The 15,804-nt window shown below is 40.2% G+C and overlaps 1 protein-coding gene across 1 annotated transcript in view; it reads left to right on the top strand.

Moving 5' to 3' along the window:
* LOC124615923 (synaptic vesicle glycoprotein 2B-like) overlaps nucleotides 1-15,804 on the top strand; it is a 252,280-nt gene that overhangs the window by 111,435 nt on the left and 125,041 nt on the right. The window contains exon 3 of the mRNA XM_047144107.1: nucleotides 3,556-3,717. Coding sequence (XP_047000063.1) covers nucleotides 3,556-3,717 — 162 coding nt within the window. The remainder of the gene's footprint in view (nucleotides 1-3,555; nucleotides 3,718-15,804) is intronic.

The raw sequence follows: 15,804 nt of genomic DNA, 5'->3' as shown, positions 1-15,804 counted from the left end.
GTGGTTTGGGGATGGGGAGGGAAACTTCTGACACCAATGTTAATGTATAAAATGGCAGGGAAGGAGGAAGAAGGTTGTTAAATATACCTTGTGGCGGTCAGGATTTGATAGTGGGCATCCAGGGCTGCTGTTAAATGGCAAAACAGGAAATTAAGTACAGTAAAGAGGATATATTTCAATGTATGGAGTACAAAAGGCGTGCCTAGGGTTGGAAGTTAGCAGGTTTAGGCCAGTCTAGGAGGTCGAACAATTAAATGAAATGGGTAACAGAAAGGGAAGCGGTTCATGTTGACTTACATTGGTGGCCGGCTCTGCCTTCCAAAAAGACATCTGTTCTGCTCGAGGTCTGGATTACAAGAGAGAGAAGCAAGTGTGTTCTCCAACGCAAAACACTCCAGTGTCCACACATGTGATCAGTATCCCACGCATGCTATTGGCTAAAACCAATGGTGTGAATTCACTAGCAGTTTCAGCAGAGGGCTCAGGGTGTCTCCTGTCAGCAGTTTTAACTGGACAGAACCACCTCGGTTTTGAAAGGCAAGCAACTTGTGTCACGTAGACACGAAGTGAACTACTCTGGTAGAAAACTTGTAAAGATTCCACTGGGCCTATGAAATAAATTTTTTAAACTAATTCTCTAAAATATTCCTTGAATGGCTGCCATACTGTACATTCTTTCCCCTTCCAGAGAAGTGGTGGCAAACATTGTTTACAAAACGGTGTCAGCCACTCCCAGGAAAGACAGTTTGCCATAGTAGGGGCCTTAAAGCTATGGGAGGGGTGTGTTACAATTGTTTTAATTTTTTCATTTTGGGAGGGGGGGGGATACTGACATGTAGTCAAGTTTATCAATTTTCATGAGTTATGAAAATAGTAAAATATTAACTGATTCAAATTACAATACAATATCTCCAGTAATAGTTGAAATCATCACTGTCCACGTAATCAAGTCTTAAGACAAATGAAGTTAAAATGAGGCCATAATGATTCACAAAATGGGAATGAACCATCATGGTTTCTGTTATTTTCAGGGAAAAATCTGCTTTTATAACAAAATACTTAATTCTATGGTAATCAAAATATTTGGGTAAAAAGAAACATAATAAATTGACTAACTGCAGAACGTTAACACCTAGTTTGGGTTACAACTGGATTAATTACATTTAAAGAAGAGTGATAAAAAATGTAAAATCTTAGTACATCCTCCATGTATTACTTACAGGTAATAGTTATATAAAGTTCCATGGGCTACAACATACTGGCAAAACACTGGAATTAAGGATGAAATCAGGGGACTGTCATATGGCATAAAATAAGCTTGTAAAACAGAGTTATAGGCATGGAGAACACACAGGCAAAACTCTAGAAAAGGTAATTAAAAAGTGTGTCCACAGTGACAAAACAACTAACAATATTCTCGCCCTACTCATAAAACTTCATATACAGAAAGGGAAAGAATGCAGTGAGTTTTTAATCAGTGCACAAAATACAAAAAGTTTGACATCTAGAATGTGATTCTGTGTGATGCAAGTGCACGCACTGTTTGTAAGCAAACTTTGACTAACAGGAGAAGATAACGTGGCTTGTGTGGCGGGGAAGTATGATGTCGACAAACTTTAATGGCCATTCTCTCTAGCAGGGTGATGGAGGGGGTATTATCTGTGGCGGTACGCACATCTTGTGGGAGGGGAAAGAGCAGAGAGGTAAGCGCGAGGGACGAGGAATGGCGAGAGGGGTGAAGGGGAAGTGGCAGTTGCACTACCACCATGTGGCACAGCTGGCGGCATGTACCAGTGGAATTTAGTGGTTTCATAAGTGATTTGCTGAATCAGAAGCTTTAGTACTGGATGTTGGGGCTTAGGAAGAAAAGGGATTTGGCCAATGGGAAAAATCATGTTGTATTTAACACGGGATTTGTTCTGGGTAAAATCGTGGACAGCCATCCGCGATCACAACACCAGGGTAGCCTGACATATTGGCCATTTATGCTGAGTGGCACACTCGCGGTGAACTAAAAGGGTACTCATGTTAAAGGATAAGGAATTGGGTATTACTGGGGACAAGTTCAGGTAGACGAGAGAGTCAGAGCAATGGTAGTAACTCAATGCAATGCATGGGCGAGAAAGACATAGGGTGATTATGTCTCATGGTGGTTAACTACTATGAAATTCCCAAAATCTCTGAAATAACTGGGTGACCTATGGGGAAAAAAGGGGTGTGCGAACTACTGCGACATTGTACAATGAAACTTTATATTCATTTGGGTGGAAGTCTCTTGCCAGCTAAATTATCAACAAAATAACATGTTAGTGCACTTGGGCAATGACACCACATTATGGGTGCTAAACATCAACAAATTAGTGCTTATTTCAGTGGGAGCTGCAATCTTGTAACATCATGGGTGTTTGTTTGAATAAACAAATGGGTGTCTCTCATTTCCTAAACACGCAGCAGGGCACTGTATCCAAGTGGTAGCAGTGTCAATTTCCATGCTCCCTCGTAACATCCTCATTTCATCAATAAATTACTTCGTAAGAAGTAGGGTGAATAATAACGAAACTTGTGTTCATTTGGGTGAACTCTCTGTCTTGCTTACCGCTCTACAGTGAGAGGGTAGCACACTTCTTCTCAACTTCAGGGGCACATTCAACTCTTCTCTATTGAGTATTTTATATAACTCGAGTGCTTCACTTAGCAATGATTTCCACCAAAATGCATATTGTAGCGGGCATGTCAAGCATTTACGGAAGGTAATATGGTGGTAGTATACTTCAGAGGAGGCTCAGAAGTGCAAAGCACCACCAAACTAAATGGTGGTCCATGGGAAAACACCTCATAATGGTGCACTTCATTATTATGGTGTGTTTCCGCATCGCGTCCCATCAGCCGGAGGTTGCTTGCTTCCAAACTTCACTCGGAATTAAAGCCTGGTCTACAGGCATGATAATGAAAAACTAACAATCATTTTTTAATCTTAGGCAGCTTGAAAGAAAACAGGGAGAGAAATGCTTCTAAAACAACAGTAGACTTAGCTCATCTGCAAAGCAGTGGAACAGTGGAATAGTAGTTACAAAAGTTAGATGAAAATCTGAAGTATCAGAATCTATTGAACAATAACAAGCAAATAGAATAGACACTGCAAGGAAGGTTTCCACATTCTAGGTTTGACAACAAAACAAAACATTCAACAATGTAGGCTTGTAAAAAGTAACATTGTAGAAAAACTTTTGTAGGGTAAACATGATGCATTCTTTCGAAAGGTAAAACAAAATCATTGTCAATAAGGGAGATCTAAAAGTGCCATAAAATTGACAATCTGACAATCTTATCATCATATTACTTTATTACAGGCAAAAAATGAGATCGTCGTTGCTCAATTGCAGATGAATGACAGACGGTGCTTAGACAACCAAAAAAAGATCAGAAAATTACCGTGGATTAGAAGTTTTCAGTATTATTATAGAAATAGCATGCACACTTTCTTTAATAAACAAAATATATAAGTCATAATAACAAAAGTAATTTCAATTTTCTGAATCTGTTCTCTTTTTTTAGGTTTTGGGATGTACAACTATCTATTATTTTTTATATCTGTGGTATGCTCCCTTGCAAACCAGTTCAGTTCTTCGTCAATGTCATACCTGCTACCAGCAGCTCAGTGTGACCTACAAATGCAGCCATCTGACAAAGGCTTACTCAACTCTATCATGTATGCAGGTGAGCAGTCAGTCACTGATTTATGTAAATAGACTGAAATTTAAATTATTTCTTACAGTTATTATAATGACATGGTTTTGTCACTACAGAGCAAACTGAGAGTAACTGATTTTAAAGTAAAAAATCACTGAACAGCCAGGGCACGTAAATCATCATAAATATTAAGAATTTATCAAAAACAAAAATGTATATTACTTGTAGATTCTGAAGGAAATTTGTATTTTTTTAAAGTAATTATGCTTAATTTTGATTAGCTAATCATGAAGCTATTTACTGAGCAAATATGAGATACACAAAATAAATATTAATCAATGAATATGTCAATATGTGTATTTTGCATCTGAATGTTAGAGTTGCATTTAAATAAACTGTAGAAACCACATATGTTACATTAGCTGCAGGAATCAAAAGCATCTGCATTATCACTTCTTTTATTCCATCGAAATAACTGATTTTTGGCTTAGTTCACAGTGACATTTCTCATTCAATGACTTTGAAAGTAAAATTTTTCAAATCATCTGCATGAGGTTTTGGTCTTACTTAAAATCAGCAAGCAGTTTGAAATTCTCTATCCATTCACTCAATGACCATACTGGCGCAGAAACTGAAGATGACAGAGAGAAAACCAAAATATTGAATTTGGTCTTCTGAAATTGTTTCACTGCAGAAGATCATAATAGAGTCCCTCTTTCCAATTACAGCATGAATGTCAAAATGTCAGATATTGAGTTAGTCAGCAACAGAATAGAAAAGTAAATGAAGGGTTCCTAGTACTGAAAAAAAGTACAGGCCATCTCATTTTCAAGAAGACCTGTAGCACACATGCAGACAATTATAGACCTATGTCATTGAAGGATTATGGAATATGTTTTATGTTCAAGAATTACGAATTTTTGGAGAACAAAAATCTCCTATATAAAAATCAACATGGATTCTGCAGACAGAGATCTTGCAAAATGCAACTCGCTCCGTGTCTCCATGAGATCTGTATTGCTGCAGACTATGATGCTCAGGTCAAGCCTATGTTCCTGGACTTCAAGAAGGAGTAGGACAGCATCCCACACTGCTGTTTAGGGAAAAAAATATGAGTTTACTAACTATAAGACCTGGTTTGTGACTGGATTCAAGACTTCCTTACAGATAGAACTCAACAAGTCACTCTTAATAGAACAAAATCAACAGGTTTAAAGGTAATTTCTGGAACATTCCAAGGAAGTGCGATAGGACCATTATTGTTTACAAAGCATATAAATGATATAGCAGAAAGCGTCAGCAGCTCTATAAGACGTCTTTGAAAATCATATAGTTGTCTACAAGAAAGTAAAAATGTCACAAGACAGTACTGATTTGCACAATGAGCTGCAGAGGACTCATGAATGGTGCAGACTCTGGCAGTTGACCCTGAGCATAAATAAATAAAACATATTGTACATACATAGGAAAAGAAATCCATTCTTTACAACTACACTACTACACTATTGATGACAAATTGCTGGAAACAACAACTTACCATTAAATATCTAGGAGTAACTATCCAGTGTAACCTTACATGGCTTGACCACATAAAACAATTAGAACTAGGAAAAGCAGATACCACACTGAGATTCATAGAAGGAATCTTAAGGAAATGTAATTCATTCATGAAGGAACTGGCTTCAAGGCACTTGGTTTACTGAATCTTGAGTATTGTTTATCAATCTGGGATCCTTACCAGGTAGCACTGATAGAAAAGATAGAGAAGATCCATTGAAAAGCAGTGTGTTTCATCGTGGGATCGTTTAATTGGTGCGAGTGTGTTACAGAGATGCTCAACAAACTCCAGTGGCAGATGCTACAAGAAAAGCATTGTACATCATTGAGAAGTTTTACTACTTACATTTTGAGAGAGCACTTTTAGGGAACAGTTGGACAATATATTACTTCCTCCCACACATATCTTGCGAAATGTTAATGACAAGAAAATTCAAGAAATTATAGCTAATACAGGGACTCATGAACAATCATTCTTCCCACACACCTTTCAAAAGTGGAACAGTAGAGGGGATCAGTCGGTAATACCAGAAGTATTCTCCTCAACACACTGTTAGGCAGTTTGTGGAGTATGATGTACAAGTATATGTAGAAGAGAGAGCATTTCAAAACACCACAATATGAGACGTACTATTTCAAACATATCTAATAAGACTATATTTGAGGACAGAAGAGAGAGCACATTAACTTTGAGAAACTGGAAGACAAAGGCAATTGCAAAAAATTAGAGAATGCATATTGTTAAATCATGATGCAAGGACAGGAAAAGAAATGCGCTGAAGGAAGATGGGATCATTTTAAAAACGAGACCAAAAAGGTAGCTAAGGAAATGCTTGGAGTCAAGGAGAGGAAAAAAGTAAAGAAAGAATGGGTAACACCAGATATGATAACCAAGATGGGTGACAGCAGGATATGGAAAACTGCAAACACAGAAGAAGGGAAGCACAACTACAGGAGGTTATATAATGAATTAAGAAGGGAGAAAGGAAAAGCAAACGAGAAATGACTGACAGAAAAGTGTGACAAGACAGAGAAATTAGAGAAAGAAGCAAAATATGATTTTATGTACAAACAAGCAAATGTATTTGACATTCAGGGAAAAGAGAAACAACAATGGACTAAAGAAAGTAGAGGCAGGAGATGGTAAAATGGTGAGTGAACCCCAAGAAATAATGAGAAGATGCGAAGAATATATAGAATGGCTATATGCTGCAGACAGCCAACCAAGTGAAGAAGAGCTTGGGACAGAAGAAGAAGATAAAGTTGCATATGATGACAAAGGAAATACAATACTAACTAGTGAGATTGAAACATCTATGAAGGAGATGAAAAATGGAGCGATGGGAATTGATGAGATTCCTGTGGAATTGTTAAAGTCATTGGAGAAAGAAGGGAAAAGGGAGTTGATTGAATTGTGTAATCAAATATTCATGACAGGAAGATGGCCAAAGGTTTTATAACAAGTATCTTAATACCTATAGAAAAGAAAAAGGACAGCAAAAAGTGTGAGGAACATAGAACAGTGAGCCTTATATCACATGCAGCCGAGGTCTTGCTGAGGATGCTCAGAAGAAGGCTATATGGAAAGTTGAATTGCGTAATAGGCGATGAACAATTTGGTTTCAGGCAAGGAGTGGGAACTAGAGACACCAATGGGCTACTGAGAATGATAAGAGAGAGGTACACGGAGAAGAAAAGGAAGGTGTATGTTGTGTTCATTGATCTTGAGAAGGCTTTTGGCTGTGTCAGGTGGGACAAATTGATGGAAATCCTAAGGAAACATGAAGTTGACTGGAGGGATAGGTGGCTAATCAGAAATTTATATTTGAACCAGAGAGCAAGAGTAAGAATAGGAGGTGTGATGAGTGAAGAAATTGAACTGGGAAGAGATGTAGGACAAGGCGGTTGTTTATCACCAACACTGTTCAATATGTATCTGGAGGAAATTATTAATGAAAGTTTTGATGGAAGGAGAGGAGTTGTGTAGGGGATTGGAGAGTGGAGTGTATAAGATTTGCAGACGACATGGTTGTGAAGACAGAGAGTGCAAGAGAGGTAGAACAAATGTTAGATGATTGAAACACAAAATTAGAAGAATATGGAATGAAGATTAACAAGAAGAAAACAAAAAGCATGGTAATTGGAGGAAAGGGGAGAAAAAGCCATATGAAAATAGGGGGAGAGGAAATAGAGCAAGTGAATAACTTCAATTACTTGGGAAGTGTAATAATGGATGATATGTATTGCTCAACAGAAATTAAGGAAAAGAATTGCAATGGCAAAAGAAGGATTCAAGAGGAAACAGAAATTACTTTGCAGACCACTAAACAAAGATCTGAGGAAAAGGCTTTCCAAGTGTTACGTCTGGAGTGTTGCACTGTATGATGCAGAGACCTGGGCATTGAGGAAGGAAGATGAAAGAAGATTGGAGGCACTAGAGATGTGGATATGGAGAAGAATGGAAAAATTGAAATGGGGAAACCGAGTAAGGAATGAAGAAGTATTAAGAAGGACATTGAGGAAGGAAGATGAAAGAAGATTGGAGGCACTAGATATGTGGATATGGAGAAGAATGGAAAAATTGAAATGGGGAGACTGAGTAAGGAATAAAGAAATATTAAGAAGAGTTGGAGAAGAAAGAAACATTCTGAAAGTCATTATAAAGATAAAACAGAACTGGATTGGACATTGTTTCAGGAGGGACTGTTCATTGAAGGAAGGAATAGAAGGAATGGTGGAGGGAAAAAGGGGAAGAGGAAAAAGAAGATATCAAATGCTGGGCAATATCCAAGGAGACAAATATTCAGAAATGAAAAGACTGGCTATGGACAGACAAAGGTGGAAAAGGCTTAACCCATGACAAGACCTGCCGTGACGCAGAATACCTACTACTACTACTACTACTACTACTACTACTAAGGAAACTGTATGCCAGTAAGTTTCTGCTTAACAAAATAATTGCCCGTTGAGTTGATCACAGGGTTACTTTCTCTAGATTTGCAATTGTTATGACTGTGAGACAAGATCATAACATTAGTAGACTAATCATCTGCATAAATACAGTTCATTTATTGTTGATAGGGAGTTACTGTGACTGAAATCGGTCAACATTGGGAACAACTTGAGAACCCACAGAAATTGGTCAACCAGACGAGGCCATCAACAGTACACACCAAGAGTAAACAGGAGGACAGTACAACAGAACAATAAACAACAGAGATGGCATGGCAGAATAACAAGTTTGACGAGCAGTCTGAGAGTGAAAACCCCAAGTGTAGTGAATCCTGTGACCATGATGACAATGTGTCATGACAAAGAAACAAGAGCACAGTGACTGAGCACTGAGCCACTGTAAAACTAGCTTTAAAGGGTACCCGAAAGTGCTGACAGGCTGACGAGATAGGCACAGCACCGTGACCACCATGCTGCTGCAGTGAACACCAGCAGCTGCTGGTGTAGCAGTTTTGGAAGCACCCTGGATGATGCTCAGGAAGGTGGACTTGTGGCACGAATGGTGTCACAGCTCTGAAGCCCAGCAGCTAGTGGGAAGAACCTGGGGCATCTGACAGTGCACTGAGGTGTGGCTACACCCATGGAGGAGCTCTGCCAGGCTACTTTCCCAAGAAAGCCTGTAGCCCCTTTAAGTTTTGGGGGTTGGGTAGAGAGTCAATAGCTGCTACACTGCGGTCAGGGAACTAGATCCCTTATTTGTTGAGCAAGTCTGGTGCACTCCATGTGGTCCAGAAAAAAACTGGCATTGGTGTAAAAAGCACTTGAACCATGGGTCCTGATACATAGTAAATAAGATGCAAAGGTTGCATACATGGTCCTGACATGTGGTGCCCATGACAATTAAGTCTTTGAGATAGATTGTGCAAGCAGGAATTAACATGGTTAACTGTTTCAGGTACATCCGGAAGATTGATGGAGGGGAAGAGATCCCAGAGAGCAAGTGCTTATAACTGTATAAGCCAAAGCAGATGGTAATAATGATGATGTGTTGTAACCTCTCACTCAGTGGCATTTGTAAACATGCACCGGCAAAGTCAATCGTAGAAAAAGATTCACTTCTGAGGAGCTACTTGAGGAGGTCCTCTGGATATTGTTTGGGCTAAGTTTCCATTTATACCATGGCACTGATTGTCAATTTAAAGTCTCTGCCTAGCTGAAGGGAAACATTTGGTTTTGTGATCACAACCAGGGTGTGGCCCAAGCACTGGTTTTAAGAGATTCAGTCACACCAGTTTCGTGGAGGCAATTGAGTTTCTGCTTAACAGCAGATGAGTCATGCCCGGTAGAAACGGGGCACTGTGTCTGGATGTAAGGAGGTATAAGCCTGGAAATCTGTGGCACCAGGTTTGAATATAGGCACGAAGGTGGCACAAAGTTAATTGAGTTCCTGCAATCATGTCAGATGCTATCTGAACCTCATCAGAGATGGAAAATACAAACAGTGAGAAGGAATCTAGATGGTCAACGTTAGTCAGATGTATGACTATTAAGAATAAACAGCATTAGCAACTGTGCGAATTTTTTGTAGGCAGTTGTAACTGTAAATTTATCCCAGAGAAGAATCTAACTGTCACTATATACAACCAATGTATGACAGGGTGAGAAAAATGTAGGCTAATGAGCATACATTTGGAGGTTGACCAAGGAAATAATAGCTCTTTGTGTCCACCTGGAAATGGATGTCCCTGCCACAATTGTGAGGGTGTTTAAATACTGTAATAGTGGAAGGATCATCCTGGTGAATAATCACGTGATGCTCGTGCACTGTCCCTTGATGCAGATGGGTAATGCAGTCCAGTGGTCCCTACAGTTTACAACAGACAGTTTGGAGATGTCCACCTTTGCCACAATGAGTGTCATTCTCCCAGCAATTCAGACAATCTGCTTGTGGTTATGACATGAAGCAGTCTGGACATGATGGAAGACTCAATGCCCACATTGATGGAGTGTGACTGGCTGTTGAGAGGCCAATGGCGCATCAGAAATTGATGAATCACAATGCCACTATCTGGAACACTGGTTACAACAGTCCCACTATCATGTTGTGTTTGAAGTGCTACTACTTGTGGCCAAGCCATGAGGAGTTTATTTGGTACCTGCACAATTTCAAAAGAATGCTCAGTTTTCAAAATACCATCCAAGGTAAGATTCTTCACCTTGAGAGTGACAGTGTGTACTTCCAATTGGACCACAATGTCTCAAATCAAAGAGTCAGCATATGATGGTTTGGAAGCTTGGTGTACACAAGTGAAATTGCAATGGCAGCTAAGACGTTGCAAGTCAGTCACCCACAAGTGATAGGACTGACCAGGTTGCTTGTGGTACTGATGGAACTCGAGGTCGGACTCTACCACGTGGAACTGCTCTGAATAATAATTCAAAAGCAACAAGCACATCTCCTTGAAAGTGAGTGCAGCTGGATATGAGAGGGGAGCCAACTTCTTCAGTAAGAAAAATATCACCAGAAAGGAAGAGTGACTGCTGATTAGCATTATCAGAGACACAAAAGGCAGTAAAGTGCTGTTTCAGCTGCTGCCAATACATGTCCCAGTCCTCTCTGCTATTGTTAAAAGACACAAATGTCAGTGAGTGGCTCTCCACCTGGGAAGTGACCACTGCCTGTATGGGTTGGGTATTCTAAATCTCCAGTTGATTCTTCAAAGGGTGAATTTCCTGATGGATCAATTCAGTTTATTGTTGCTGTTGTTGCAACTGCTGTTGCAGTTGCTGCTCCAACAGTAGCTGTTGCTGTGGCATCCCTGTGACTTACACAAGCTTTCCAACTGTGGGATTCTGCTAGCCTTTTACCTTGTTGCCAGTTATTGTGACCGGAATCTGACGAGGCTGTGAATGACTTGAGAACTTGCAGAAACTAGCCAACCAGCTGAGGCCACCAACAGCAGGCTGCCAAGAGTAAACAGGAAGACAATGCAATAGGAAGTTAGACGATACAGACAGGATGACAGACTAATGAGCCTAATGAACAATCCAAGAGAGAGAACCTATGACGTAGTGAATCTTGTGACCAAGAAAATGAAGAGTAGTGACAACAGTACAAGAGCACAGCAGAATTATGGCTGAAGACTGAGCTGCTGCGCCACTAGCTTTGGAGGGTGGCCGGGAGTGCTGACAGGCTGGCAAAACAGGTGTGACTCTGCAGCCAGCGCTGCAGCAGCGATACCAGCACCTGCAGAAATAACAGTACTGTGTACTGGCTGTCATGGCTTTCAGCAGGCTTTCAAACTTGCTGGGCTGGCATATCAGAGTAGTGATTGTGGCAGCAGGGTACATTATGTGGCAGTGAACTTGCAAGTCAGCATCATTGGTCAGCATGAGCAAAGTTCTTAAGTAGACTTTGTAAGGACCCAGCAGCTTATTACACCAATGTGAATAATATTATGTAAACTTGTCATCAGTGCTGATGACTGAAGTCTCAGATGTGAAAGCAGAGGTATTCAACATGAAGTCAGTCCAATGCAAAAGTAGCAGTGGGGGCTAGAAGTGTTGTTCTCTCTCCTGTTGAAATTTTAGCAGACCTTCTAGTTGTGTGTCTTGTGTTTTATTGAACAGCCTTGTAGTCTCACTGATAAAATTGTTTGCCAGAAAATCTGTCATGTTAAGGTACACCCTCCATTCCACACTAATCTACAAGGCATTCTGATTGAAAAGCATATTAACAACAAAAAACCAATTGTGCCAAGATCACCGCACATTTACATTGGCACAATTCCTCGGACCACATAAGCTTTCTTTCAGTTCTGTTAGCTCAGAATACCTATCCTGAGCCTCATATTGTATTCACTTACTTTCTCTATCAATGAAATCTCCATTCCTTCTGGAATACTGATGGCCATTAAGCCAGAGTTAGGTCATCATTGTCTCATAGGATGCATCCTTTCACTTTTAAAACTCCCCAACCCATCACAGTCTTCTTCCTGAGGAAGGAACTGGTAGTTCTTACAGCTAAGAAAGTGTCATGCACTTTTTCATGCATCATTAAGCAGTACTAAAAATTTCATCTCCTGAAGATAAGTTGTAACTAGAAATTCAGTCCTTGTTTTTAGTTTTCACAAGTGAGTTTGCAAGATTGTCAAAGACTGTGACTGAGACTGGTCCGTGTAGCTGCTGCCACCATCTAATATTGTGGCAGCAGAGGGTGCTCATAGTCAGAGCCACTGAGGGTATGACTCAGTGGGCTTGCATCACTGGAACTGCTGGGACCCACACAAGTACTATCAGTGTCTGATGAGCCAGTGAGGGTGGTATTGATCTATGATACCACATTCTGGGATGTTATACCATGGTTGGAAGGATTTTCCATTAAAACTCAATATTTCATCTTCATCTGAGGAGGATATTTTTGACAAAAAAATGGTAAAAAAAGGCCTAGAAGAGCAAATGGCCACTGTAGGAGAGGAGAGATTGACAGATCAGCTGTTGCAGAACTTGCTTTGCACATTCATTTTGATAAGACACAAGTACTGGCAACCACAAGTGGATACTGTGAAAAGCTATACAGAGGGGCCATAGAGATTGTTAAACACACCAGGAATTTCATTAGGAAGGAGGAGGGATTGAAACTGAATGACATATGGATCTCAGTGCTGAAGAAGATGTGTGCAAGTCTTCCACCATGGGGTGGTAGCGATAGCGGATGACAGCAAGCAACAATGGACAATTGCAACTGGGTATTCAAAGCATATGACATAGCATCACTGCATCAGAGTACACAAAACAGAATTTCACTGCAGTCAGTAGTTATTCAGTGTGAATCAGACATTCAAAAATGCTACAATTCCCCTTGAAAATGGGTATGAAACATTGTGTTTTAATGGAAAATCCACCTAACTTCAACATAATAGGCCAATATATTTTATTAATTCTGAATGGATGGTTAATGGAGGTCTATGTGTACTGAATAGATACCCATCTATGTGAGTTGCTTAAAGACTTCTTAAGTAACAGAGTCCAGCACATTGTCCTGGATGGCAAGTATTCATCAGAGATAAGGGAATTATCAGCATTGCCCCAGGGATGTGTGACAGCATGACCAGCAACCTGTGACTGTTTGCTGATGATAGTGTTGCGTGTGGAAAAGTGTCACCATTGAGTGTTGTAGGGGGATACACATTGAAGAGCCAAAGAAACTGGTACACCTGCCTCGTATCATGTAGGTCCCCTGCGAGCACACAGAAGCGCTGCAACACAATGTGGCATAGACTTGACTAATGTCTGAAGTAGCACTGGAGGGAACTGACACCATGAATCCTGCAGGGCTGTCCATAAATCTGTAAGAGTATGAGGGGGTGGAGATCTCTTCTGAAGTAAACATTGCAAGGCATCCCAGATACGCTCAATAAAGTTCATGTCTGGGGAGTTTGGTGGCCAGAGGAAGTGTTTAAACTCAGAAGAGTGTTCCTGGAGCCACTCTGTAGCTATTCTGGGCATTTGGGGTGTCAAATTGTCCTGCTGGAAGTCCTCAGAATGCACAATGGGCATGAATGGATGCAGGTGATCAGACAGGATTCTTATGTATGTGTCACCTGTCAGAGTTGTACCTAGATGTATCAGGGGTCCCATATCATTCCAACTGCATATACCCCACACCATTACAGAGCCTCCACCAGCATGAATAGTCCCCTGCTGACATCCAGGGTCCATGGATTCATGAGGTTGTCTCCATACCTGTACACATCCATCTGCTTGATACAAGACTCGTCCAACCAGGGAACATGTTTCCAGTCATCAACTGTCCAATATCGGTGTTGATGGGCCCAGGTGAGACACAAAGCTTTGTGTGGTGTGGTCATCAAGGGTACATGAGTGGGCCTTCAGCTCCGAAAGCCCACATCAATGATGTTTCGTTGAGTGGTTTGACATTGACACTTGTTGATGGTCCAGCATTGAAATCTGCAGTAGTTAGCCAAAGTGTTGCACTTCTGTTGCATTGAACAATTCTCTTCAGTCATCGTTGGTCAAGTACTTGCAGATTCAAACTCACGTAAACCTTGATAACTTTCCATTATAGCAGCAGTAACTCGTCTAACAACTGCACCAGACACTTGTCTTATATAGGCGTTACCGACCGCAGTGCCGTATTGTGCCTATTTACATATCTCTGTATTTGAATAGGTATGCCTAAGCCAGGTTTTTTGGCGTTTCAGTATAGGATGGCTTAGACAGAATGTCTATTTGGTGTGATGGATGGTAGCTACTCCAGATGTAGAAAAATGTAAGTTAATGCAGATGAGTAGCAAAAACAGTCCCATGAAGTTGGAATGCAATATTAGTGTTGTGCTGCTCGACACAGCCACATTGACTAAAGATCTATACATAGTGTTGCACATGGATATGAAACAGACCCAGTGCAAAATGTTGGTAGTAGAGCAGTCAAATGGTCAACAGCAGTTTATTGGAAGAATTTTAGGAAAGTGTAGCTTCTCTACACAAGAGACCACTTATAAAACAATACCATTACCCATTCTTAAGTACTGCTTGAGCATTTGGGCTTCTCACCATATCAGAGTAAAGGAAGACATGAAAGTCATTAAAGGGGTCATCAGAAGAAAGTGCTGACCCTTGTCTTTGAATCTAACCAAACATATAATATGCAAGAACTCAAAATACACTGATGAGTCAAATCATTATGACAACCTGCTTAATAGCTTGTTTGCTCATTTTTGGAGTGAAAAACATCACTGATTCTGCTTATCAGGGAACCAACAGTTGATTTTTAGGTTTCTGGAGGTAAGTAGCATTAGATGCCTATGCACAAGTCATGTAAATTGTGCAAATAACAGGCCACTGATTTGCACCCAATAGTGACCCCACATGGGTTGCATAGGATTGGCAAATTTGGTCACCAAGACATCAACATGAGGTCACTATAACACTCCTCAGACCACTATAGAACAATTCTGGCTCTGAGACATGCACAATTATGGTGCTGAAAGATGACATCGCCATTTGTGGAGGCCTTAGACTTAGTGTAGCAGTAATGTGATTCAGCCCAAGAGCTGAGACATTTACATTGATAGATGGTCGAATCCTGGTGGCCCTGTGCCCAATGCCATCGTAACTGATGGTACCATTGGGTCAACATGTGAACATGAATGGGTGGTCTGCTGCAGAGCTCCATTTTCAACAATGTACAATGAACATGTGAAGGAGCTAGTTGGGATACTTTTACTTCACCTCTTGTTTTGTCATCTGCCTCCTTGGAATCCATATTTTCACTTTTAACTAATTACAATTAACATACGTGAGTATAATCTGCATTTTCATAAAAGGGAAAGGTTGGCCCTCAGTTTTAAAGAATATAACACCAAATCTAATTTTGTGCTTAGTTTTATGCAGTAATTGATTTCCTAATTTAATTTGACTATTCCTATTTAGTATCTTTTGTTATGGGTTGAAATCAGTAATTGTTTTGTAACTTAAATTCTATTGTTGGCTCATAAACAAATATAAATTCTGTACTAATTACAAACATTTGGAGTAACAACTAATAGTATTCTTAAAGGATCTATTAGGCTCTATTCGAAA

The sequence above is a fragment of the Schistocerca americana genome, chromosome 5 (genome assembly GCF_021461395.2).
Source record: "Schistocerca americana isolate TAMUIC-IGC-003095 chromosome 5, iqSchAmer2.1, whole genome shotgun sequence".
In the NCBI taxonomy this organism is placed as follows: domain Eukaryota; kingdom Metazoa; phylum Arthropoda; class Insecta; order Orthoptera; family Acrididae; genus Schistocerca; species Schistocerca americana.
Note: the sequence above shows the minus strand (reverse complement) of the source record. Positions and strands in the feature narration are given on the sequence as shown.